Below are 27,084 nucleotides of genomic sequence, written 5' to 3' on the forward strand. Positions count from 1 at the left end.
GGAGTACAATCACCGGGTTATTTTGTTTGTCTGTCTGTCTGTCTGTCTGTCCGATGCTTCTTTTCTGAGACTGACTTGAGCACCTGCACATCGTGCATACTGCCCTCTGCTTTCTATACCCTGACTCAGAAGATTTACTAGACTTGCAGAAATAGCTAAAGTTGTTCATGTCAGTGTCTGGGGAGAAAAGAACAGGTGATCTCGCTTGGTAAAACTGTTCAGAAAAACTGAAAAGTGACAGTAAAATAAAGGTCCTTTGTCTTCTGTGACACAGTAATTTGCTCAGGAAGTAGCTGAAGACAAGTTTCGAATAGAATTTTTAGCATGGACAGCATTTCAGCACGGGCATCCGGCCATTGGAAGTGAGGTTTTGTCCGTAAGTACAGTTCCTGATTCATTTCTTTAAAAGCATGCCAGTTCACCTACTATGGTACACCCTTAGAGGCTTAGAGGCATGGACTAAAATAGGTGCAAGTGTTTCCCTCAGCATGGTTACAAATAAAGTAGACCAAGATAATTTCTCTAGAGAAAGAATCTTTGAACTAGACAATGATCAGTACAACTTAGTTTTAATAATTTAGGTCTCTGTTTCCTTTTATGACGATCCTGTTTTAAGCTATTTCCAGGAACATTCTTCAGTGTACCTTAAGAGACCAAAATTATTTCATATCATGAGGGCTATGATGGGAAACAGGGCCCAGTCCCCGAGAGATAGTCTCAAAGGCTTAATAAAATGCGGCCTGTGCTTTATCAGAGTACTAAATAAAATCCCATGCAAGTTTAATGGGGCAGGCCAAAGGAAAAGGAGTATCTCCTGAGGTAGGTGTCTTTCTATCTATGGATGTCCTTCAGTGGTTGCCAAGTTGGTAAGAACAGCATCAATCACCGTGTCAGCCTCTCAGATGTTCCCAGCATGCACTCCAGGTCATGGCTCGCTCTGTTGATCTAAGTTTTTCGAAGCTTTCTATTGCTGTATCTGAAGTTTGCTTGTTTGTTTGCTGTAGTTTGAGTTGATTATTCACCCTTGAGCCAAATTGTGATTTTTCTCTTTATATCTATAAGACGCCTGCTCACACGTTAAGTAGATATTACTCTTGCATCTGAGAGATTGCCTGGTTCTAAACAGAATCCACATTAGGTATCCAAGCCCTTTGAGACTCCAGAATTTATGCAACTACCCACCAGAAATAAGACTGTCAAGAGGGCTCCTGATCTTGGTTTGTACCAATAGGAAACACGTTTAAGAAGACCCTTAGTCTTTGTGGGCTCTTGATAGCCGTGTAGTGTTTAGGGTCTGTTTTTCACGTGGTCTGCTAGATGATTTGAGTTCATAAGCTACCTCCTCACCCAGCACCGGACCTCAAAAAGTACATTCTGAAGACCGGCCTCCTCTCTGACCACAGCTTGTACTTTGTGTGTCCAGATGCTTTGCCTGCACGTATGCATGTGCACCCTGTACATGCCTGTTGGGTCCTCTAGAACTGAGGCTAGGGATGGAGGTGAATCAAAAAAAAAAAAAAAAAATGGGTGCTGGGAATTGAACATTGGTCCTCTATAAGAGCAATGCACGCTCTTAGCTGCTGAGTCATCTCTCCAGCCCCCTGTACCTGGACTTGTAAGAAAGCATATTCATCCCTGATCTGATTGGAACCTGGGTTGACTCTGCTGTACCATCCTACGAGCTCTGTTTCTGTGAGCATTTGTGTTTCAGAGTCCTCTGTGTCCTGACCCGTGGGCCTTGCAGCGCGGCAGGGAATGGAAAGGCTCGAGCGCTTTCATCCTTTTTGGATACCTGTTGGTCTGCATAACATCTTAAATGGTTTAGAGACTCTGCTGGTGAATCTGAAATATGCCCAGAGATAATAAGCTATCCGTTTGAGATGGCCTTGGGCTTTGATTGTTCAGTGGGATCAGCAAGCTCAAAACCTCTCAAACCCACGAAGTCGTCATCATTTCTGAGAACCAGGTTTTAAAAAGATTCCATGGAGCTTTATGCCAGATGACTTTAATCGGGGTGGGGGCTCCACGGCCATTGAACCAGGAGCGAAAGCATTATTCTTTGAGTGAAATGTCCTGATAGCTAGTCATAAAGATAGCAGTTGAGCGTCCTCTCAATGTTACCATAAGCTTGAGATCACTGGCCTATTGAAACCGAGATCAAAAGACAGCTTTGAAACCCGTGTTTTCTTTTAACATCTCCTTTTGACTTGAGAATTACAGAACTATTCGCAAAAATACCAAAACAGCTTAAATGAAACTGTGCTGAGTTTGACCTTGTCCCTGCAGATCTGTGAAGGCCCCCATCATGAGAGGAAGAACAAGGCCAGCCAGGCATGTCACATTGTTTCAGATCACACCAGATGAGCTGACGACTGAGATTTCTCTTCTCTTGGAGACACCATAGATGCAGTCAGACTGTGGAACAATGACCTCAGTCTGCCACTCAGCAAAGGTGAAAGGCGCCAGTGGCTGGTCACTAACATGGCCCAAAGCTTACCAGACCATATGAAAAGACATCACAGAACCAGCCACATCCTGGATGCCTTTCTTGTTATCTGTGGAGATAGAAAATGATGCTTAGGTTACAATGGGCAGGGTACAGACCATGGAACCAGCTGTCATACCGCTGACCAGCCATGCTTCCGAGGCCTGTCTAATTAATTAGTTTATCTGTGACCATGTCAATCAGCATTGACATTGCTACATTCATACTGTTACAGCAACAAGTGCTACAACATAGCACACAGCACGACTCCTGTGTGCTGTGCTTTGCAAGCACAAATATTGTGAGATGGGAGTAATGACTGTTCCCAATTTCTCAGAAGCACAAGGAGACCCATGTCACATAGGAGCTAGTAAATGGCCCAAGGACTCAGGCTGCAGCCCCTGACTCCAAATCTGTGACTTTAAGACTCACACTGTAGAAGAGAGAATGTGAGGCAGGTGTGCTGAGAATCTGTTCTTGTCACTGGCTCTCAGCAACTGTTTTTCTGACCTCCGTGACTTGGCTTTCTCTCTCCATTCCTTTTCCTGAGCCTCCGCCTGGAGTTCTGACCTTGCTGACTAAACCACTGGGAAAACTACTGTTGCTTCCCCTTGTTTGGCGGTGGCTTCCTTCTTCTGCTCTACCTATGAGTACCTCTCGGTCCAAAAGCCTGCCTGCTTCCCTTAGCTCTCTCTTTATTCCCTTCCAAAGTTCAGAACACTTGGAATAATCTGGTCTGCAGTCTTCTTTTTCCTACCTCTGACTCGTGGTAATCTACCCTCAATACAGATCTTAAATGTGCTGAGCAGTCAGCAAAGGCACCCATACTTCCTCCCAGTACAACGTGAGTTTCTGTCGGGACTATAGCTGGGCAACATCAAGAAAAGGAGTGGTCCTAGAAGTGAATTCACCAAACAATTGAGATTTGAGAGTTTTAACTTGGTGTTAAGAATGTGGGCAAGAGCCCTTCAGCAGTGGTCTGTGTTCTTCTGTGCCTTCTGCAACCAAAGGTAGAGCTGGTCACTGGAGGAACCCAAGGGCCCTCCCTGCGTATCTCACGATCTGGGTGGTTTCCATGAGTTTTCAGTGGTACAAGTCTATGGAATTCACAGCAGCGCTCAGATCTACTTTCCTGTGTCAGTGGCTTTCATGAACTAAGTACCAGTCATGTACGTGCAGGAGATGAACATCCCGAGAGACTTACTGCCCAGTGCTTCTAAAAGAAAGGCAAACAGAGACTGGATTGCCAGGGACATTATCAAGTGCAAGCCCTTCTTTGTCAGATAGTACACCCTGACTTAAGGTGTGTTATGGTGTATAGGTGTTATCTTTCCTCCTTTTTCACTCAGTAATTAAATACGTAATCTAGACAATGTGCTGGGTACTGAGATTATAAACAGTGAATAAGACAGGGTTCCTAAAGTCAGATACCTCCCTACCCCCATTCCCATTGCCCCCTTCCTCCCTGGCCATCAGCCATTTCCAAAAAGATGGGTTGAGATTGTCAGAATTCTATCTAACCCACCTGCCTGTATGTAATGTCTCTATTATGCTGAGTACGTACACACGCCATATGCACTGTGGCATAGTGTCAGTTGAAGGGTGCCAGGAGACATTCTCTTTGAGAACGAACAATGGAAAGGCTATCAGACTCATGTGAAAGGTCTAGATTATTCTTGGAATCCAGTGATAGTAATTTTAGTTATTTCAACTAAGTTAATGGAAATGGTTTCCTCACTCCATATAGGAATTTTTTTTTAATTTGTCTTTTGTGGTCATTTAATAATAATCTTATAATCATACTACTGTCTTTTCCTATTAAATATGAGATTGGTAAAGGAAGAAAAATATGTCCAATGGCCAAGATTCTTTTGAGAAAACATACAAAGTTAATATGGGTCTAAAATAAATATATAGCCGTTTCTCTGTCTGACCACAAAATAATACAGATCTTGGGAACATTTTCACACTATTCATTTTAAAATAAAACAGAGAAAGTGCTCGCGGATGGGTGCCACAGGAGGATGAAGGTGTTGCTATGAGAAATATATACAAAGAGGAGAGGGAGACGTCGATGTGGAGTGCCTGGAAGAATTTGAAAACTCTCAATGTCATTTTTTTTCCATGACTTAATGAGACTTTCTTAAGTACACATAAATATTCCATGGAAACTCCCACTTCCAGATTAGGGAATTTCTGTGCCTCCGGCTTTCCTTTCTTTCTTTCTTTCTTTCTCTCTCTCTCTCTCTCTCTCTCTCTCTCTCTCTCTCTCTTTCTTTCTCCTTCCATCATGTTCTCTACAGTAGTAGAATTTCCCTCTGTCTTCATTTGGGAAGATTTAACTTCACTCTGTCACTCTTCCCAGCCTGCAGTTGTGTTGACAGCTTGGTGATTTATTTGAGGGGCATTGTGAGTAGTGAGGGGTCACATCTGTAAAACCACGGCTGTATCAGAAAGACACATGAAAATGCAGTAAGACCGATAAGCTCTCCTCTGGCTCTGTCTTGGCCAGCTTTATCTTCAGTTTTATGGCCCCAGATGGGCTACCATTAACCCAGAGGGACTGGACTGAGGGGCCTGATAGATTTAGCCATTTAACTCCCATATAAAGTGAGGGAGGCTTTGGAATTTTCCCACTCATTGGCTGTTCACATGGCTCAACCATCTCCAGCCAAAAGAAAAACACAGCTTAAGAGAGAGAGTGCTTGAATTAAGTCTGAAAAGAGGACATAATTGTTCATTTTTCTCTCTCATAATCAAATAATCAGGTTTGGGAATTTACAGAGAAGAGCTATGTAAAACATGCAAAGTATGATTTAAGCCCAAAAGGGAGAATTCCTAAGAGAAATAAGAGAAATTGATTTCATTTATCTTATTGCTCCTACTTGAAATTTATTTCAACTGCTAAGAGAATGTAAGTCTGTCTCTGCCCTTAAAAAGTACTTTGCCTAGGAATTTGCCTATAGTGAGGTTTTTCCAGAAGTCTTTTCTCAGGACATGGGTGGATGCAGATAGGAAGGCTCAGGAGTCAAGGGGCAGCTAGAACGCTGCTGTTGGCACGGGGCCCTCCAGCCATTCTGCTCTCCAGAGCTTAGCTCCACATAGCAGCTCGTCACCAGACCTTCCTAATCTAGAACCAGGTCGTTATCTCTGCCAGAGGTGGTACTCCAGTCAGCCTATCGGGTTGGCTGTGTGTAACGTCCACAGTTGTGGCTCCAGGATCTCCACTCATCCATGCCTGTGCTGCCAAGGAGCCTTCCCGGGCTGCTAATTAGAAAAAGCTTGACTCATTCTCGATGGAGATAATTCATATGATTTGTGAGACATAACCAGCTCCCAGTCATCAAGGTAATGAGAAGAAGGCCACGTGGGTCCACTCCAAACGAGAGGCTCAGTTGAGTAAAAGAGATAAGACAAACCACCCACTAGTAGCCTCACTTCCACTGGCATGCCTGGACGAAAAGTAATTGTACCGGTTGTTTTAGAAATGGGCTAATGTAATTAGCACACACCTTAACGTAGACGAGGGTCGGAATGAATACCTTTTCCGTCTTACTTGTCTTCCAAAGTCATGAAATTGTATGGCATGCACAGCCGTTGCAGGGGTTTAAATTAAGCATCTCTCAAGGTTGAATTTGAGCTTTCTTTCGTCCTTCCTGTCTTGTCGAATTTGGAGAATTCCCCATGAAAGAAAATAACAAGAAGCAAGAAATCGGAGAGATTAGAGCAACTTAACACATTATTATAACACTTAATAAAATAAAATATTTAGCACAAAATAGAAACTATAAAATCAGAAAACGTAATAAAAATAAATTATCAAATCATTTATCTTGTGATCTAATGCTATGACCTTAGAATTAGAACCATGCTTAAACTTTATATTTTGTTCAAATTCATCATAATGTATTAATTTCTCAACTGAGTCGATAAAACTCCTAGGAAATGCTAAACATACTGGTGGTGTCTTTTAGAAGCTAATTCCTGAAAAATAACAATCTTGTCATAAACATGTTCTTACTAATAGATTGTTCAACCTTCTAGGATATGAAAAAAGCCTACATTTTACGTAAATGTAAAAAAAAATGGACCACACATATTCATTTATATTGTATATTATAAAAAAGCCTCTGGCTCCTCAGACAGAAACAAAAATTGGTATCTGAATTCCTGCACCCCTGACACCATCCCAACAGTTCTAAAACTATTTCTTCCAGACAGTCCATGGTGCGTTGGGGACTCTTTAGAAGTCATTGAGAAAAACCTCAAGTTGAGGAGAGCAGTGGTCCCCACCCAGATGTAGGAAACAGAAACTGGATGTGGGCAAAGCAAGCACCCAGATTTGTTCTTTATTGCTTTTAGGCTCAGAAACTATTTCTAGAATTCTTCTCCACAAAGAAGTTGTCCCATGGTTCTCTTTAGGAATAGCTGTAGCCAGAGGCATTGAGTTTCGGCTCTTTCCAGCCCTCTTCCTTTGGAGGACATTAAGGTAATTTTTTAAATTCCTCGGCTGATTCATGATCACATGGTATTTCAGGGTGATCCTGTAAGCATCAATATATTGGATTACCCCTTGCCAAAACCTGCCTTGTGCAAGCTTATCCTGACCCTCACAGACAAGGAGATGCTTCACTGTTTCTCTCCTTTACAAGAGGTCTAATGATCTATTTCTATCCAGTTGATTTCAGCATACTTCATAAGGAAAGCTGTGTCCACAAACCTTCTGTGGGCAGAAGGCCGCCATTACCTTCTAGCAGGAATGGACTCTCTAGAACACAATTTCCACACCATACCTCATATCACTCAGAAACACAGTCTAGAGTGTAAATGAGGGTCTCCTTGTACCAGGCCAAGATCCATGAGATAATTTCCATATACAAAGAGCTGAGATAACGACTAGTGAAAAGGGCAGACGAATGACCATTTCTAGTACATGAATTCCAGGGTGTTGTGACTTTGAGACAAGCAGCATGCGTGTCTCACATACCTGACGACGGATACGTCCTCTGTTCACGATCCTGGTTCCTGACTCTTCAAAATCACTTCTTTTCTACTACAGACTTACTTGAATTAAAACTTGTTGTTTTTTTTTTAAAGAAGGAAGGGAGGGAGGGAGGGAGGGAGGGAGGGAGGGAGGGAGGGAGGGAGGGAGGAAGGGAGGGAGGGAGGGAGGGGAGAAGGGAAGGAGAGATCTTACCGGCTTTTGCTCATCATTCTCTTAGAACTATATAGATCCAGTATTATTTTAAAATACCTCAGTTCAGCATGGCATCAGAAGTGTCTCACTTCAGAGTTCATTATTCACAACAAGGAATTGGACTTCAGCTTTCTTAACAGTGCTTCCTTACCCAAAAGGAAAGAAAGACAAGACAAGAAAGAAATTGCCCTGACACAGTAAGAGGAGCAGTTCTGAGATTGCATATTAATACACTGGGTGGAAAACAGACCCTAGTTGGTGAGAGCCGGGTTTTGTAGCCAGCTCATGCTTGGATGTTTTTGTTGTAATGATTTCACAGAAATGGAGTTACTGTATAGCCTCGCATGCAAGCAGCTGAGCGCAGTAATATTCAGAGACTACTGAAGGGCAATATTCTGAGACTTCAGAGAAAAATTAAGAAATAGCTAGTTGCCTGCCTGTGTGTCTATTAAAATTCAACATTTATTCCAGGGACATAGAGTGACACAAGACACGCATTGCTACCCAAAAGGCTTTTAAACATCGCTCCAGTTTGTATTTGAATAGAAATAATATACTTACTTGTTAAATGTAAAAAACGAGATGTCACATATCTATGTGCCTTATAAAAATTAGTCAGTTACTATGTCACAATAAACATTGTTGGGTTCAGCCTTGAGGGGTGACTTGAGTAGCTCCAGAGTAAATTGACAGTTTTGAAAAATGAATGATTTATTTTGTTTCTCTGTATTTTCATATATTAACTATTGACTTTACAATGTATATACTTGTCAATATTTTCCAACTAATGAAGGTTAAGAAAAAAATGAAAAATGTTCATTTTAGAGGCATAAAATAATGTTTGAAACACTGAAGGCAGCCATCCAGAACAACTTACTCTACATAAAATGTTTAAAGTGGACATTTTAGAATCAGTACATACTCAGCAGCCTTTCAAGTTTCATTCGTTTGATTGAACAGAGGCTTGTTATGTTGAATCTATAGGTGAACATACTGCCTGCTCTAGAGAGGTGGACAGCTGCATGTCTGGGACATACACAGCTGATTGAGGTGTTGCATAGGGCTTCTCAAGTCAGTTGTGCTCTGGTCCTCAAACCTCCTCATCTGTGGTTTTTTTTCACTTCCTTGCCTCAGTCTCTCTAATCCTACCCATTAGTCATATAATATACACCAGAAACTAATATATGCAGCACTGCACTGTTGAAGAAAAGTATCATTTATGATAGAGGTGGAAGATCATCCTTGTGAACTCAGATAACATGTTCTCTTAGCACACCCTGAGAACTCAGTAAAAGTAAAATCCTATCCCTCCTCCCTGCGATTATTGCACATTCTCTGAGGTCACTTTAATCTTCTCAAATATATTTTTCCATAATATAATTCCCTGAAAGTAAAAGTTTCCCCTTAAAGTTCACATCTCAGATGTCAGTAAAGAATACAAGGTTCTAGTGTAAATATGCACAAGATGTTTCTTTACCCGCTAGCTGTCCGCTGAAGCAATATCTGGAGTTCAGAGTCTGCCCCCCATCCTTGGTCTGTTAACTCTCTAGAATATAGCACTCCTTCCTCACCGGCTAATCTTTAATGTGGTTTACTTAGAGCTGATATGTGTTTTCTTTTATGTTTTTCACTTACAGCTAAAATAAAGTTGATCTAACATCAGCAGTCTTGTGGTTGAGGGCTGGAACAGAAACATTACTTGGGGTGACTAACAAGAGTAGTGACCTTAAAAAAAATAAATGGTTTTGGAAATTAGAGGTGTTTATCATAAATTTTAAGAGAAAGGGGGAAAGAAGTAATGTTGCCTCTTAAGTCATTATGTCTTAAAACTTATTTAAACTCTACTTTTAGGTGTTTATGGTTACCTACCAGAAAGACTACTTTAGTCATTGAAGGAAAAGAGAAATTTTATACCAGTGAAAAGTTTATATAAAAAAATCTCAGGAAGATACCCTTTTATAAACCACATGTTGTAATAAAAGTGGAGACCAGGAGATGGCTGGTAGAACAGCTTGTGAATAAGTCGGTGTTGTCTCCTACATCCGAAGGGTTGAATCACTGTCTCACTTTAGTAGGCAGTTAAAAAATGTACAACTCTTGGTTGTAGCAGCACGGCAACACGTATTTGGTCTGTCTTCCTTAGTTACGGGAGACGAAACTTGAGAAGGCAGTGTGGACGAGTGGACAGAGTGTTGGATGCTAGGAACTTCTGCTCCGTTCTATTCCCAGCCTGCTACTGGGTTGCTATGTAAACCCAGATATGCCACTTACTGTCTGCATCTCATGTTTTCCATCTATAAAAACGTAGGTAGAGACATTCTGTACTTGGCCGTCTCACAAAGATATCATGAGAAGTTCCGGTATCTTTTGGTTGAAGAGATACTATGTAAATACGTCAGTGTCTCTGTTTCCTTTGGCAATGCTGTTCTAACTGTTGAGCATTACATAAACTGCTTCTATCAGTGCACCACAGAGCAGGTTCCATCAAATAAGCTTTGTAATACACAGAAGTTAAGGGTGGAACTCTGAAGACTGGATGTGAATCTTGGGTCTACCGCTTGCTCCTGTTGCAACCAAGAGCAAATCAAAGTCCTCACTCTCCCCGTGTGTTAATGGTAATGACCACCCCAGCTGAGGACAGTGAAGCTTCAGGGTACATACAAGCCATACATACACAATATAGTAACAAAAACTATGCTTTGTGCCAGACTATGTAGTTAATATTACTGTCCAGAGCAGTTCTTCTTTCTTTGAATGACAGAACGGTAATCACTACTACCCCTAGCCTAAAGTTCTTCGGGATGGAAGCTGGTCCTTGCTGCTCCTGACTTTGCCACTATCAGGAGCCTCTGGGCCACTATTATCCATTGCGTCATCTGTCATAACGGACAGGATGTCACCTCACAGACAAAAGGAAACCAGGTGTCATTCTGAAAAACACATCTGATGTGTTAAATTTAAAAAAAAAAAAAAAAAAAAAACAGCAACAGATTGGAGAGGTACTGCAGAATGGGGAATGATTGACAGTTGACAGTTACGTCTTGGTCGTCATAGAAAATAAACTCAGGGACTGGTAAGATGGCTTACCTGTTGCTAACATGCTTGCTGTACAACTGTAAGGACTTGAGAGTAATTGCCTGCACAGGGGAGGGGTATATCTATAATCCCAACTCTGGGAAGACAGCAACCAGCAGATCCCTGCAGCTCTCTGGCCATCCAGCTTAGCTGCATCAGTGAGCTCCAAGTGCAGTGAGAGACCCTGCTTCAAAGACTGCAGGGGTTGCAGAAGATAAGGTAACCAACACTGATGGCTGGCCTCCACACACATGGACATACATAAATGTACACACACACACACACACATACACACACCGTACATTTAACATAAGCTCAGAAGAATGGGTACATTTAATTGCAGTTTATTTTCACCTCATGAGCTGTCTGATTTCTATAGTGATAGCCTACCAGAAAATACTCTTTAAGGCTAGCCAAAAGAGCACAGATTGCTAGGATGTAAGGTGGTGGATGGGCAGGGAAGTCAGTCCAGGAAGGAGACACCGTGTGAGAGCACTGGCTAGCATTGGTGAAGGTTTTCACACCCACCAAAAAAAAAGAGAAAGTGAAATATCCACATTGTCAAAAATTCCGAATAAAGATGCGTGTTTTGTGGGTCAGTGACAGCACAATAGTATACAAGTTTAGGATTTGATGAAACCCACTGATGGGATTTTTGTGCTTACTGTAGTGTAAGATTTCAGAGATTGAATACTGTCTAAGAGGTAATAACATGTTTCATTGATTTTTTCCCCCTTCTTTTTATATTATTAGAACCAACCTACATCACAATTGATCCACCTGCGTGCGGGGAGTTGTCAAACTGTACTCTGAAGGAGAAGGACTGCGTTTACGGCTTCAAACTGGATCACAATGGCTGTCGAACCTGTCAGTGCAAAAACAGTAAGTAGACAGATGATTGGGTTTTTTTTTCTTCCCCTGAGGCCTAATAGGAGCTTGTCAAAGCATATTTTATAATTAAATATCTTTCTTACTCCTGTTCAGACATTGCCTTGACAGCCTGAAAAAGGGGGAGAGGGGAATGGCAATAAACAGTTTTGCGGTCACATGGGGAATACTCTGCCCTTTCATATGGCTTCCATCTTGGCTTCCCTGGGTTCATTTTCACGTACGGCTTGACAGCTCCTTGAAACTGGTGGAGGAGACGTGTCTATAGCCCTGTGTGGCTTGTGAATGCAAGCTTTACAGTGAACGGTCTACAACTCCCTTACCAGTGTTACCCAGGGACAAGAACATGGCTACTGGTCTGGTGTTTTTTTCCCTTCCATACAAGGCAGTCATAATCCTTTTTAAAATACCTCAGTCAGGACCTGGGGAGATGCCATGGCGGGTACTTGCTGCACAAACAGAAGGGCCTGAATTTGGATCCCCAGTACCCATGTAGAAGTTGGGTGTGGTGACATGCATCTGTAACCCCAGCGCTGGGAAGTTGAGCTAGTAATGGACAGACAGGGGGATCCCTGGAGGATTGCTGGCCAACCAGGCTATCCAAAAATTGTGAACTCTAGGTTCTCTGATTGACCCTAGCTCAAAAATAAGGTAAAAAGTAATATAAGACACTCGGTATCAACCTCTGGCCCACACATAGGCATGCACAGAGACAGATGGATGGGTGGATGGATGGATGGATAGATGGATGGATAGACAGACAGACAGATACACAGAGACAGACACACTCTCATCACACACACACAGAGAGAGAGAGAGAGAGAGAGAGAGAAAGACAGAGACAGAGAGAGAGAGAGAGAGAGAGAGAGAGAGATTCATTTTATTGACCCCAGCTCTGCCTCCATGTAGATTCCAACTGGTCTCTGAGCCACGACCTCTGAACCTAGATTGAATATGTCACATTTCTCCCGCAGGGGAAAATACACCCCACACGTTTTAAAACTATTTTGAATTCTCCTAATTCCTCAGCCAGAATAAACATCCGAAATCCCCTTCTCCATCACATCTGTGGCGTGCTTTCTAGAGCTTGGTTTTTCCCACCCTTCGGACACACAGGGTGTTGCTGTCTTTACCTAAAATGTGGCTCAGAAACAAAGGCTACTGAATTCAATACTATTACCTGTATGTTTTAGTGTTAGCTCTGTGGCTTGCATGCTGTGGACTAATACCGAGTTTCTAGGCATCCAGGATCCCTAAGTACTTTGAGGACAGCTGCTGTTGGATGCTTATCTGTTCTACGTTAAGATATTGCAGTTTTTGAAGTCTATTAATGTGGCACCAAATATAACAAGAAATTACACTAATACTTTCAAGCCATTTCCCAAGCAAATAAAATTGTGTTTTAATCAATTAACAATGCTATGTGTCGGCTCTGGCTCCACAAGGTCTTGACACATATTCCCTGCAGTCCAGTCTGAATTCAACACCCATTACACCCGCAAGGTTCCTTTACTGAGAATTCTTATTTTCAAAAGCTGGGGCCTGGTGGGCTGGAGAGATGGCTCGGCGGTTAAGAGCACTGGCTGCTCTTCCAGAGGTCCTGAGTTCAATTCCCAGAAATCACAAAGGTGGCTCACAACCATCTGTAATGGGATCTGATGCCCTCTTCTGGCACGCAACTATACATACAGATAGAGCACTCATATACATAAAGTAAATTTAAAAAAGAAAAAGTAGAAATAAATTTAAAAACAGTAAAAAATAAACCAAAGCTGGGAGGGAGCAGTTGTTCTTTTTAGACTTGTTTTGGGGGTGTCGAGACTACTCTGCCCTTTTTGATTGACATTTGGCCTGTTTTCTGAAGTCTCTTCCTAGCATGTCTAATCTCTCCCAAACACAGACAATGACTCTATAATAATCAAGTTCTCCATAGGCCTCAGGGTATAATTATCCTGAGCTTAGAGGCTTGGACCGGCTAACGGCAAGAATGAACACTTCCTGGGGTATCAGCTCTCTTGGTTTTAAGGTGCCTCTCAACTATAACAGTCCATCGTGAATGACAAAATACAGACAAGGACCTGAATAAATGCCTTGTCCTTGGGTCCACATTACCACCACGCAGTCTGCACAGTGGGTTGCTGTTTCAAGGGTTTCCAAACCCAGCATGCCTCTAGTTGTTGCAGCCTTAGGGTTCCAAGTAAGCCTCCTCCCACCCAGGGTGGTCCTGCCTTCCTGCACCTGCCTCTCTTTGCTTGGAAGGACCAGCCTCTGCTCTGTGCATGTCTGCCTCTTAGACTTTCTTGGAAAGCGAAGTTTGCTGGAGAACTGCCTTGGCAGCCTCATTTGTTTACATAAATCGCCAACCTTGTCTTCTTAACCCCAGGATAATTGGTAGTTGTGTCATGGAGTGTTTATCCTGCAGCCCTCCTAATGCCTCTTGAGTTACACATTCTTTCTCAATATGGGATCATGCCTAGCTTTTCCCCCTGAGCTTCCCTGAAGCCTCCATCCTCGGCCTTGTCACCTGGGCTGGGTTGTTATAGGTCTTTGGCCACACAACCACACTGATGGCCGGCTCCCGTCACTTCATTAAAGCTGAAGAAGCCATTTCCCTCATTTGTCACAGAGGCAAGTAAAAAGATATGGCCAGGCTTTCTCACTGGATATTGTGAGGACGTTCCCCATGTGCACTCTGCTTGAAATTGAGGTCCTCATGTATTTTGGAAGTTTCTAGAGGCAAATATTCACGGACATTACTTGTTATAAATTTCCACGTATATACAAGAGAACCCTGTAGTTTGTGGCTGTGATTTATTTACATAAAAAAATATTGCATTCAGTATCTGCCAAGTTCACTTACTTTTAGAAATATCTAGAATTTCTTTTTCCCGTTTCCTTCCCCCACCGGTCGTGTTCCAGGTCATGTATTAAGTGTTGAGACCGCCATGGTGAATTCGGAGACAGAACATAAAGAAAAGTCTCCAGTAGCCGAAACATAAATGAAATATAGCCATTTTAGGCCCAGTGTTGTAATTTACAAGAATAAATCCTTAAAAGCTTCACTCCTTCCTAGAGATTCAAGTTTTTAGTCACAGAGAAGTGGGAGGTCGCTGGCTTCTGCCAGGACTTGCTTAGTACTCCAGCTGCGCTCTGCAGTGGTAGGCTAAATGCAGAAGCAAATAGCCTTTGGGATCAGGGATGCCTCTGGATTCAGGTCTTGTCTGATCCCCCTAGGAGGTCTGACCGCTGCAATCAGACATGCATCTCATCACACTGAGCTGCCTGGCCTGTTGATCTTGGCAATCCACTCACTGTTCCCCTAAACCTAATGCTTAAACCTGAAGCTGCCAGTTCATGCCACATACAAGTTGAAGCATGTCTTGGCCTCCACCTCTTCACTCCCATTAGCCCATCCTGAAGGTTCTGAGTCAGAGTCGACCGCATCAGATGACTAGACCTTGTGAGTGGCTTGACCTATGTGCCCTTTGCTCTGTGTCCTCGTCTGTAGAGGACAGACACTAGTACCTAAGTGGTGGGGTATTTGGAGGACTAAGTGAATGAATCCCAAGTGACTTTTATTAGTTGGCACATGGTAGTTGTTAAACACACACACACACACACACACACACACACACACACACACACACCAGCTGTTACACCATCCATTTCAGCCCAAACTTGTTAACATGGGAAGTTCCCAGCTTCCTCCCATCTTGTCCTTATAGTTTCTTGTAGTCATGGAATGTAATAAATACTTTCTTTTCCCCATTGCAAGAGTTCTATGTGTATTCATCTGGACCGAAATTCTCCTTTAAGTTATCTTTTCCTATTAAAACAAACAAACAAACAAAATTAGTCCTAATAACCATTTATACCCACGTTTTTCTTGGACATTTCACCTAGTTCCTATTGGTATCAGGATTTCTTAAAACAGGACCCGAGGAGATGGTGCAGTGGGTAGAGGAGAGAAATTGGGATCCCCAGCGCCAACACAAAAAAGCTGAGCATTGCAGCACATGTCTGTGATCCCAGAACTGGAAGGCAAAGACCAGAGGATCCTGGGGACTTAGGAGCAGCCAGTTTATCTGACCAGTCATTGAGCTCAGGGTTTGGTTGAGAGTCCTTGCCAAAAAAACAAAAACAAAAAGCTGGTGAAGAGAAGTTTAAGAACACACTCTAGGCTCAACACTAGGATTCACCAAAAGTTTTAAATGGCCCTGCCCCCATCTCTCAAAGACATGTTTGCAATCAAGAGGAGCATGCTAAGAAAGTGCAATGGCAACAAACTTAAAAGTAAAACCCATTAAGCTATAATGTTATAACTGCTGATACAAGCATTGATAATGTTAATTTTTAACCAAAATATGTGTTGCTGTCGGGAAGATAAAAAAAGCTCTTCACTGTAGAGCTTTGTCTTAATTAATGCCATTGCTTGTAGAATGTCTTACTGTCCAAGGCTTTAAATCAAATGAGTTTGGTATATTAAAATGTCTTTAGATTTGGCGTTTTACGCAGTTGGTTTAGGATTAAAATAAGAGCCTTAAAGAAAAATGTTCTTCAGAAGCATGTGACGTGTGCCAGACATGGTGGCACATACCAATAATCCTCAAATGGGTTTTCAATATGGACTGAAATCCAGTAATTTAAAATTATTGGTTTATTAATAATCAAGTGATTATTGGTAACTACTTTCCTGGTTTTAACATTCTTTGATTTTAGGAATTGATAGCAGTTTAAGCTAGAAACGGATCCAGACATATAAAATTAATAGTAGCAAGGAAGAAGAAGCCAGTGTGTCTGTCCATCATGGAGTATGTATCAGAATCCCTCATGTCAGGAAGCAGCTAGGAAGCAGACTCGCACTTTTTATTTCATTGTACTTCTGAACTGACACCACACCATTGGGCAGCACGGGGGCCATCAATTGCAATTCCACGTCTCCTGGTGGCAGCAGTTTCAGAAATTTCGTGACCATTCTTAATCAACAACAGATTGATAGAAAGCCACATGTTTGAAGTGTTGCAGCTCTGGGTGATGCATCCATGTTGTGTTTGCACACATGGAGTTGCTTTGTGCTCACTGAATGACACTGCTCACTGGTGGATATCTCTTTTCAAGAATAAAAAGAGTTTCCTGTGTACTAGCCATTTGCTCGCCACAATGTCCAGTCCCTGTGCTCTGCCCCTCTTTATCACTTCCTTCTACATGGCAATTGCTCCCATCAATTAGAAAGCTTTTTAGATCACAGAAGACTCACAATGCTTTAAAAAAAAATAGTAGCATCATAAGGCAACCTATCTTCCATAATTACCATAAGGCAAAGGCTAAAAGTTTGTAAACAAGCCCCACCTCCTAATATTTCTATTCTGTTTGATGATGTTTCCTTTAAGGACAGTCTGCCATTGACTGACAAGCATGGATCTAGGACTACCATCCAGTCTTCCATGGATGTTGTGAGGTTGACGAATGAACTGTTACTTTATTGGGTCATCCCTAATGTGTAAATACTGCACAATGCACAAATAGCTATTTCAGAACCACAACTTGGTTGCTTGAGATGTTTAACAAGCGATAGTGTTTTGAAAACTATTCGGCATTATCAGAGGACGCTTGATCAAGCTGTTGTTCCTCTTCCAGTAAACCATGCCTGGTGATGGCGGAGAAGCATGAACACTAATGGATGCATTCGTTCAGCAGATAACTACCGCCCCACATCAGTAAACACGACTGGCCCCAGGACTGTGAACATAAAAGAGAAACTGCCCTGGAACTCTCTTTCCATTTGTGGTGGAGGAGAATTGAGCTGGGCTAGACAACAGGCTGCAGATGAGTGCATGCAGAGCAGAGTGGGAGTGCCGGTCTCCTTTCACGTGAATGTCCTGAGTCTTTGTTGAACACAGAGGCCTTATTTGAGATCCTTTTCTATTTCAGGGACAGCATTGTGTTAACGTGTTGGTAACCTTCCCTTGCTGTGACAAAATGCCTAAAAGAATTGACGTATTATATAGAAGAAATGTTTATTTAGCTCATGGATTCAGAGGCAGCCTTGGGTCTATTAATGATTGGCCCTATTCTCTGGCCTTGTGACCAGTCAAGTCCATCGAATGGGGAGCCAGCCTCATGGTAGCCAGCAAGTTAGAGGGGAAATTGGGAAGGAAGGGGTTAACATATCCACTGTAAGAGCATGCCTCTAGTGTTCTAACCTTGCTCCCCTAGGTCTCACATCTAGAAGGTTCCACCAACGGAGAGTGGCACAAAATTTTGGACCTGTGGGCCTTTGGGGCATCTTTCAAACCATAGCACAGAGATAAGTTAAAGACAATAACTTGACACTTCCATAGCTGTAAGGGTGTGGACAGCATTCTAGGTCAAGGGCTGTGAAAGGGTTCCTTTTTACAAACGGGAAACACACAAACAAGTGTGTTTGCCTGCTAAAGTGTTGAGGAAATTACTCCCTAAGAATGCTGACTCTGGCAAGCTCTGGGGGTGCTTTATATCCATGTAGTCCCTGACATAATCCATTGGATGCCTTGACCTTATAACAGGAAAACCGGATCATCTTAGATCTCTGTATTGATGGGGAAAAAAAATTAAAAAACTGAGAATCTTGTCCTTTTCCCACCATCCGTGTCTTGATGGGAGATGAAAAGTAATAACCTGCCATAGTTCATAATTGTGAATTTTAAATGGACCACTTACACTTTCTCTTCTAGGGATGCAGGTTAGCACTCAGTTGCCTCATGGTGTGATACAGACCCATGACGTTACATTAAATGTATGTAATGAAAACTTTCGGACAATGGCAAAGTAGAAAATCATACCACAGATCACACACACACACACACACACACACACACACACATATGAATAACAGCAAATGAAATATGGAAGGAATGCTAAGGTTCACAAAAGATCCTACCATAGAAGTGTCTGTGTAACACATGGGCCCATTTTACCTATCAGTTAGAGTTAATGTTTAATTTTAGGCTATAAGACTTGTCTGAGTTGTGGCCTCTGTAGCAGCTTGTGCATTGTGCCGTATTTACACGTCAGGGATGCCCCAATAAAATAACGGTGCGTTTGTCAGGCTCACAACACTAGTTTATCCATACCTTACCATTCTACAGAACATTGTTCAACTATCGCTGTTCTCACTGTGCCAGCTCCTTTCTCAGGGTTCACGCATCTCTCTCAAACCCTACATTTCTTTTGGACAGGCCTCAAATTGCTCTTCTTTCCTAAGGCTTGTTTGCTTGGCCTTGACATTGTTACTCTTTCTGGTTTTCTCTTCAACTGTATCACGTTCTCAAATTGCTATGTCTTCAGTTGTTTCTTCTGACAATATTGCTTCTCCTCGTTAGCTTTAACTTCTAAAAGAATGCAATAACCAACTAACAGAAGACAATTAAACACCACTCCAGATTCTCCTAGCAAGGCTTGCCTTAAATACTTCAAACCCTCATTAGTAACATATTAATATGAGTATTCCCTTTCACATATACATTTTTGGTCAACTGAGTGCATTTATGCCCCTGTATATTTATTTTGTCAGTATACTAGGGCAAACATAGCTAAATAGAGCCCTGATGGTTTGCTTTTTGTCACGTAGCAGACAGGCTTTTTTCAAAGACAGTAAGAAGTCCCAAACGCTGCACGCAACATTCAGGGTTCTGTGATGCCACCTGCTCCCCTGCTAGTAGCAAGTGTACTGTGAGCATTCAGACCCATGTCTTACCTCTGACCACACGCTGTAAATGTCTGAAACGAGTCTGGACGGTCAACTTCTGATTGCCATAGATTAACGTAAATCATCATCGTCGGTTTAAGGTGACTTAATTAAGCAAAATCGTGAAAAACTGCACCCAGTCATTATTTATCAATGGTGACCAGCCTACTCTGTGTCCCAGGCTTCAGAAACCCATTTCAGACTTGGCCTCTGTTTCACATACCACCATCAGAACTCGGAGCTATGTGTGAAAACTGTGAAATAGCACCATCCATACCTGTTAACTGTGGCTGATACTGTCGGAGAACTGAAGTTTAACTCTGTTTAAAGTGGGAGGATTCAGGGCAGACACTGAGGCTATGATGTGATGTGGTCTGTTGTCTTTGAAAGGAACATAGTGTCCGTGTGTCTCCACAGGGGAGGAACTCTGCTTAGGCCTTAAAAGGGCCTGCACCTTGGACTGTCCCTATGGCTTCCTCACCGATGTCCACAACTGTGAACTCTGTCAGTGCCGCCCAAGGCCCAAGAAGTGCAGACCAACAATGTGCGACAAGTTCTGTCCGCTTGGATTCCTGTACGTATTTGTCAATATCTTTTTTTTTTTAATTCAGAAATTAAATGTAACTTGCTGAGATGTTCGTGTCTATGTTGGGAGCTGTTTTGTATGTGTTGGAATGAGCCAGTGGTGGTGTGATTTGAGAGGAGCCATACTGTTCATGTTAGGGGATTCATAAAAAAAAAAAAAGCTTTGTCTCCAAGTGCAATCAAGTTCTGGCTCTGCATGAAGATGGTAGAGGAACACTGTGGGTAGGTCTTAGCACTCAGAGGGTAGAGTCTACATCTAATTTAGAGCCAGCCTGATTGCATGAGACCCTGTCTCAGAAGAAAAACTTCCAAACATTAATCATCACTATTCTTACATGTAAGACATGGGTGTGATACCAATAAAGATATAACTATTTGGGCTGGAAATATGGCTCAGTGGTTAACAGCACATATGCTCACCTGGTGATCCTGAATAGCACCTAGCAACCTATAATTTCAGCTCCAGGGATCTGCTGCTCTTTCTGGCCTCTGTAGGCAATTGCACTCACATGATATACACACCCAGACATAGCACACACACACAAACACATACACACACAGAATTAAAAAATGAATTTAAAGATATAATTATTTTATTACTTAACTGCTGATATAAAATATAGTACCCTCCATCCCTAATAAAACAATTAATTGATAACTAATAACCTCTAGAACCAAGTTTTTAATCATTTTCAGTATATACACATATACTTGCTTATTTATATGTGTGCATGGGTGTGGTGTGAATACTGCAATGTGTGTGTGTAAAACAGCCAACTTTCAGAGGTTAATTTCCTTCCTTTATCGTGGGGAATCTGGGAATCAAACTCAGCTCATCAGCCTTGATGGCAAGTACCTTTTTGACCACTGAACAACCTTGCCAGCCTAAGACATTTATTAACATTTATGAAGACTTCCCAGGTCCCTGAGTCCTTAGAGCCTCCTGTGTCTCTTGTAGGTTTCAGTAGTTAAAATTTTTACTAGCATATGGAACTTCTCAAAGGACACAACCGTTTGGGAAAGCCCCCGGCCCTAACAAAATTCCTCTAATGTTAATTTCCCAACACTGACCAATGAATGATACATCTCACACGGTTCTGTTCCCTGGAGTTTTGTGTTCGTTCTTTAGATTTGGTACTGCGTTTCTAATTAAACCCTTATCTGTGTCGCTGGGGATGGCCACATCCCAAAAGCACATAAACATTTGGGCAGTTCTAAATCTTGGTCATGAGAGCTAATTATACCTCACCTAGGAGTTTGGAGTGCAGATGTACCATCGTTCCTGCTTAAATGGTGATAACATTGACCCATGGTCTGAGTACTTGGGCATCATTTGAGACTTTTGGATTTTCTGACCTCTGGCAAAATTTTAATTACCCAGGAAGAATAAGCATGGCTGTGACATCTGTCGGTGTAAGAAATGTCCAGAACTGCCATGTAGTAAGATCTGCCCCTTGGGCTTCCAGCAGGACAGTCATGGCTGTCTGATCTGCAAGTGCAGAGGTAAGTGTAAGTCCTTTCTCACAGCATGGTAACTAAGAACAGAAGGGCGTTCTGTGAATGAACTGGGTTAAGTGATTGCTCTCTGTTCTGAAACAAATGTCACTCACTGTGGGACCCTCCCACAGGACACCCTTTGTCTTTTATAGAATTAATAGGGCTTGCAACGGAATTTAAGGCACAATGACCAAGTTAGTCACCTCTTCCAGCTTCTCTTTGGCTTGTCTCAAAAACATTAGCCTAAGGCTAGAGTATAGGCCAGCCTTCTTACTGAAGAGACCACTATGTTTGGGAGTGGGATTGGTACAGGAAGGAGCTTCATCTTGGCATCCTCAGGAGTTCGTAAACTCCTGTTCACTTAGGCTTTCCCTAGCAACGGGGTTTTCATGAGAATTCAGACTTGTTTCGAGAGGTACACAGCAGGCCAGAGCTGTATATAGGCAAAATGCCCAGTGACCTCAGAGCCAGAGTCTTTCTCCAGTGACATTCCTGAAGCCATCAAATGTGCACCCAGTGTGTCTTCAACCTTTATCTCAATCCCAGCCCTGCTCCGCAACCCTTCACCCCGTTGCAGTTTGTTGTAATTGTCAGATGATATGTCAATCAAACAATAAAAGATCCCTGTAGCATGCTTTTTTTGTTTTTCAAAGTTGAACAGTTACTTTTATGGTATTTTGAAGGAGTCACACAGTAAACAGAAATATAAGCGATCATTTCAGCCATCTTATGAATCAAAAATTTAGTAGTTGCAAGGGACCTCGAATTCTCCCATTGGATGTTGAGTCTCCATATAGGAAAAATTAGTGACATGTATTACAAAAGCCGTACTTGTTTATTGTATAACATAAGTGAACGGCTTGACACTCACCAACACTCCCCCGGTAGGAACCATATTTGCAGACTCCTGTCTTCTCTCTGGTTTTTCAAAATTAAAGGCCTGATGATTTAAATTCTTTTCCTGAGTCTTTCCTATACCGCTGACTGTCGTCCCTGGGGATCATTTTCAGTGACTGGGTTCTAGTCCATTTAAGAGCACAACAAACTGCTTCTCCTATGCCATAGCTGCTTCTTTACCAGGCTGCCTTCTGTCTGTCCAGAGGTCCCTACTTCAGCCGGGCCACCTGTCCTGTCAGGCACATGTCTGTCCATGGACGGCCACCATCATAAAAATGAGGAGAGCTGGCATGATGGTTGCCGGGAATGCTACTGTCACAACGGAAAAGAAATGTGCGCCCTCATCACCTGCCCTGTGCCTGCCTGTGGCAACCCCACCATTCGTCCCGGACAGTGCTGCCCGTCCTGCTCAGGTAAAAGCGAGCTGCCGATTATTGCGCAACCACATCCAGCCTTCTGGGTCCTGGTACCTGCCTGCGACTCTGGGGGGAAGTGGGGGATCAGTCCTCAGGACACCTCTCAGCTGTCTGTGGCATCTGTTATTAACAGCCGCAGACTGAGCAGCTACTGGGAATAATTAGCCAAAGACCAAAAAAAAAAAAAAAGAAGAAGAAGAAGAAGAAGAATTCTAAAGCTATGGAAATGGTTCTCCATATTTTTGAATGGTTGACTCGATTATAGTGCTCTTTGGACTAGCTTTTTTTTTTCCTAGAAGTTTGTGGACTTAGATATGTAAATGCAACCCTCCAGCTCACTGCTACTATGTTGGGGTTGAAGGCCTGAGTTAACTGAAGGGGGTGGCTGGTGAGAGTTTTACTTCATAAAAGCTTATAACTTACCAAGTAATACTTGAGGGAGTAATACTGGAGAGATTTACTGAACTCCGTGGCTGTTGCTCTTGTGTAAAATAATGGACGGGTGGCCCTCTTGCCAAATTGAGACATTTGGAATGGTCACAAGTCCTAGTAATAATGATCAAGATGAGTTATTAGAGCAGAACAGCGACGCTGACTCACGCTGGCCAGGCGGCATCTGCCTTACCCCCAGTATATAAAGACCTTCTCAGCTGTACAGACTCTGTACGCCTCAGTAATTACCAGACTGGCAGCTCCCATACCTTTGCACCTGACACACAAATGCAGAATAAACGTCTTGTTTTGTTTTCCCATAATGCAGTTAGATGTGTTCTCGATCAGCTGTCTCCTCTTTCTCATATTTTGCAAGTAAAATATGAGCAGCCACTGTGTCCACCAGGTCAGAAGCAGTTTGATGAAGTAGAACTCTGTGTCTGTGCCAATTCTTTGAGGAAGAGAAAAATCATTTGTCCCCTCAAGACATGCTTTATTAGAGGTGCGTATCGACTGGGAACCCTGCACCTGGCTCTCTGTCAGCTACTCCAGCGAAGAAGTCGGAGCAAGACAGGTGGAAATAAAAAGACACAGATCAAAACAGAGCTGCAGTCAGTGGAACCAGAAGTATCTTTCTCTAGTTTGGGAAATTCTAAAGCACACAGCTGATTGACGTACTGTTGGGGTTGGAAGATGGCTCAGTTGGTAAAGGGCTTGCTGTGCTCGCATGAGGGCCTGGGTTTGATCTTTAGCACCAGAATTTTTAAAAAGCCAGGCATGGTAGCTCACAGTGCAATTCCAACACTGGGGGACTGGGACACTAAAGGATCTCTGAGATAGGCCAGTTAATCAAACCTAGTGGGTGAGCTCCTGGTTCAGTGCAAAACCATTAAACACAAATAGATTAGATGGATGGATGGGTGGATAGATAGATAGATAGATAGATAATAGATGGATGGATAGATGTAGATAGATAGGTAGATAGATAGATAGATAGATAGATAGATAGATAGATAGATAGATAGATAGATAGATAGATAGGATAGATACTCATGCTAGACATTGACCTCTGGCCTATACACACACACACACACACACACAAAGGTACATACTGTGGGACTTTCTGAATGTACATATACAAAGAACACTCCTATGCATGCATGTGTAGACTTAGGGCCTTCCAGGATCTTTAGACATTTGCTGTATGTGAGCTCTTCTGTCTAGACAGCCTAAAAGGCTTTCTGTAGTCATGGACTCCTTCCTACCTTAAAAACGGCTTCTTGCTCCCCCCTATGCTGGGGCAGTCGGTGTTTCCTGGGAGGAAGGCAGAGCCCCCTAAGTCTTTAGCACTGTAATCACCAAGCAGCACTGTCTCTCCATACTTCCCGCGCCCCGTCTCACCCTTAACCTTTTCCTCACTGTCTCTCCAGCCTCTGTGTTTCTCGGACACAAGGGAGGTGAACCCCCACAGACCCCTGCTGGATGTCCCCCAGAAGCCCTTTTTGAATGCCATCAGAGACTGTTTTCCAATATCAGTTTTTCAATAAAACTTTTTTTTCTTCTCTACAAGCCACAGGAAAGACACTTTGAGCACCATGCCGCACCAATGCTGACTTTTCATGACTTCCTTCTCTCCTGCTCGGATACTGGGATTTTAGTTCAGCTGTCCATTTTCTGGAGTGTGTCTGCTCAGTCTACGTCCCAGTCTCCCCTTCCCTTGAGAAAAACCTGCCCTGAAACCCAAAGGTCACCCCCCACAGCCCACACTGTATCCCATCAGTATTACCCACTACACACAGCCCTGGTGTGCTCGGCACAGCCATACAGACAGGGTGGTTCCTCTCAATCTTCAGCATCCGCTGAGCGCTCAGCCTGAGCCAGCAGTGACTTCTCTGGACCCTTTCTCAGCAGGACGCGCCACTGTCAACACCTCCCTGAAGCGCTTGCTGTACTTGGACTCCGGGAATATAGTTACTGCCTTCTCATTTCCCGGCACGACATCAGGGCTCCCAGCACCTCTGTAGACATTTCAACATTCACATCTCTCTATAGCCACCTCCTCTCTGGGGAAAGGAATCGCTGTCATCAGCCTCCAGGCATCTCTCTGGTTGCTGATGGTTGTCCACCAAACGTTTAGTCTCAGGTGAGGGGTTTCAGACTGTAATCTGTAGACACGTTCCGGCTCGGGTACTGACAGCCAGCTGAGGTGAAGTGTGGCTCTTGACAGTGGGCCATATTTCCGAGCATAAAAATGCTCAGAATCCCAACATAATAAAGTAGACAGGACATCCATCATTTGGAAGTTTTGTTTAATCTCGAGGCATATCCTTTATCCAAATAACCATTGACTTTGGTTCCAGCCCCTTGACTGTGCTTAATGCTCTGAGCTGGTAGCTTTCAAGATATGTAGGATAGAATAATAGTGCCTCCCTCACAAGGTCAATGGAAGGAAGAAACAAAATGAAATAAATAAGTGAGAAGTGCCCAGCCTGGAAATAATTGGGCCATAACAAGCATTCAGTAAATGAGCAGTCTTTATTCTAGACACCTCCGGCACACTCGCAGGGATGCTACAGCGAGACAATGTCCGTGTAATTTAATTCTTATTGAATTCTCTCAGGACTATCGACAGACTCAGCCACTCGAACCTCACTTCCAGAGATTAGCTCTTTGTCTTCTGTTTCTTGGCATGGAAACTGTTCTTTCCTTTCCTATTGGTGGGATGAGAATCGGGTGAGAGAAACTCCTCAGACACTTCACTTTTTCCTCTCTCCCTTAAAACAAACGCCGCCAGTTCCTTTGGTAGTTGAAGAAGCTGCGGGTGATTAATCTCTCCTGTTTTCACTCTGTCATTCCTCAGATGACTTCGTGGTGCAGAAGCCAGAGCTCAGCACGCCTTCCGTTTGCCACGCCCCCGGAGGAGAGTACTTTGTGGAGGGGGAAACTTGGAACATTGACTCCTGTACGCAGTGCACCTGTCATAGTGGCCGCGTGCTGTGTGAGACGGAGGTGTGCCCACCACTGCTCTGCCAGAACCCCTCCCGCACCCAGGACTCCTGCTGCCCGCAGTGTACAGGTAACCAGCATGGTGGCACAGGGCACTCACGGAGGGAAGGATGCAGCTCTGTCTGATGGTTCTGTAGACTTGCACATTGGGGTGAGCTCTGTGCTCAACCCAAGAGCCCGTGTGGGAACATCTGGCTGCTATCCTGTGGCACAATAGTCAGAGAGAGAGAGAGAGAGAGAGAGAGAGAGAGAGAGAGAGAGAGAGAGAGAGAGAGGCCCTGCACTCCTCCCCTCCCAGGGGGTATGCTGTGGTTGTTCCACTTTAAAAAAAATAACAGTTCATGGAACAGAGAGAGAGAGTGCTTTAGTGCAGGTGACTCAGGAGATGCTGGGGAAAGAAAAGTGCTCTGTGTCCCTGCACTAGGGACACGGTGATTGGGGGAAAGGCTGTGTGGAAGACACTTCCCTAGGACAGCAAGCCCGGATTCCTTGATGGAACACCTGATTGCACTCAGAGATTTCCTCCAGGAAGAGGACATGGAGAAAGCCCAGACCAGGGTTAGGCCATGCTTCACAATAAGAGTCTGCATTGCCGGCTGGGCAATAATCTCAGCACTCGAGAGGCAGAGGCAAGCAGATCTCGGTGGGTTTTTTAGGCCAAGGTGACCAACATTATTCCTTTCCATATAGAGATATGATGTTGGCTCTCATCTTAAACTTTGAAGTTTTCTTTTTTATATATCAGTATTCCAAAGGTTGCTTTTGCATATGTGAATGAGGATCTAGCTAGGCCAAGATGTATTTAAATGAGCTACTAACTCCTCATTGGATCTTTTGGGGATTTCTATTCATATCTAGATTGCTGCAATAAAAGGATGTT

General features: G+C 43.1%; 1 protein-coding gene across 2 annotated transcripts in view; it reads left to right on the forward strand.

Annotated features, from left to right (window-relative positions):
* Crim1 (cysteine rich transmembrane BMP regulator 1) overlaps positions 1-27,084 on the forward strand; it is a 175,075-nt gene that overhangs the window by 122,856 nt on the left and 25,135 nt on the right. For both annotated transcript variants that reach the window (XM_034513780.2, XM_034513782.2), the window contains 5 exons: positions 11,511-11,639; positions 19,789-19,945; positions 21,338-21,459; positions 22,554-22,763; positions 26,059-26,274. In XM_034513780.2, coding sequence (XP_034369671.1) covers positions 11,511-11,639; positions 19,789-19,945; positions 21,338-21,459; positions 22,554-22,763; positions 26,059-26,274 — 834 coding nt within the window. The remainder of the gene's footprint in view (positions 1-11,510; positions 11,640-19,788; positions 19,946-21,337; positions 21,460-22,553; positions 22,764-26,058; positions 26,275-27,084) is intronic.

This window comes from Arvicanthis niloticus, chromosome 11, assembly GCF_011762505.2.
Source record: "Arvicanthis niloticus isolate mArvNil1 chromosome 11, mArvNil1.pat.X, whole genome shotgun sequence".
Taxonomy (NCBI): domain Eukaryota; kingdom Metazoa; phylum Chordata; class Mammalia; order Rodentia; family Muridae; genus Arvicanthis; species Arvicanthis niloticus.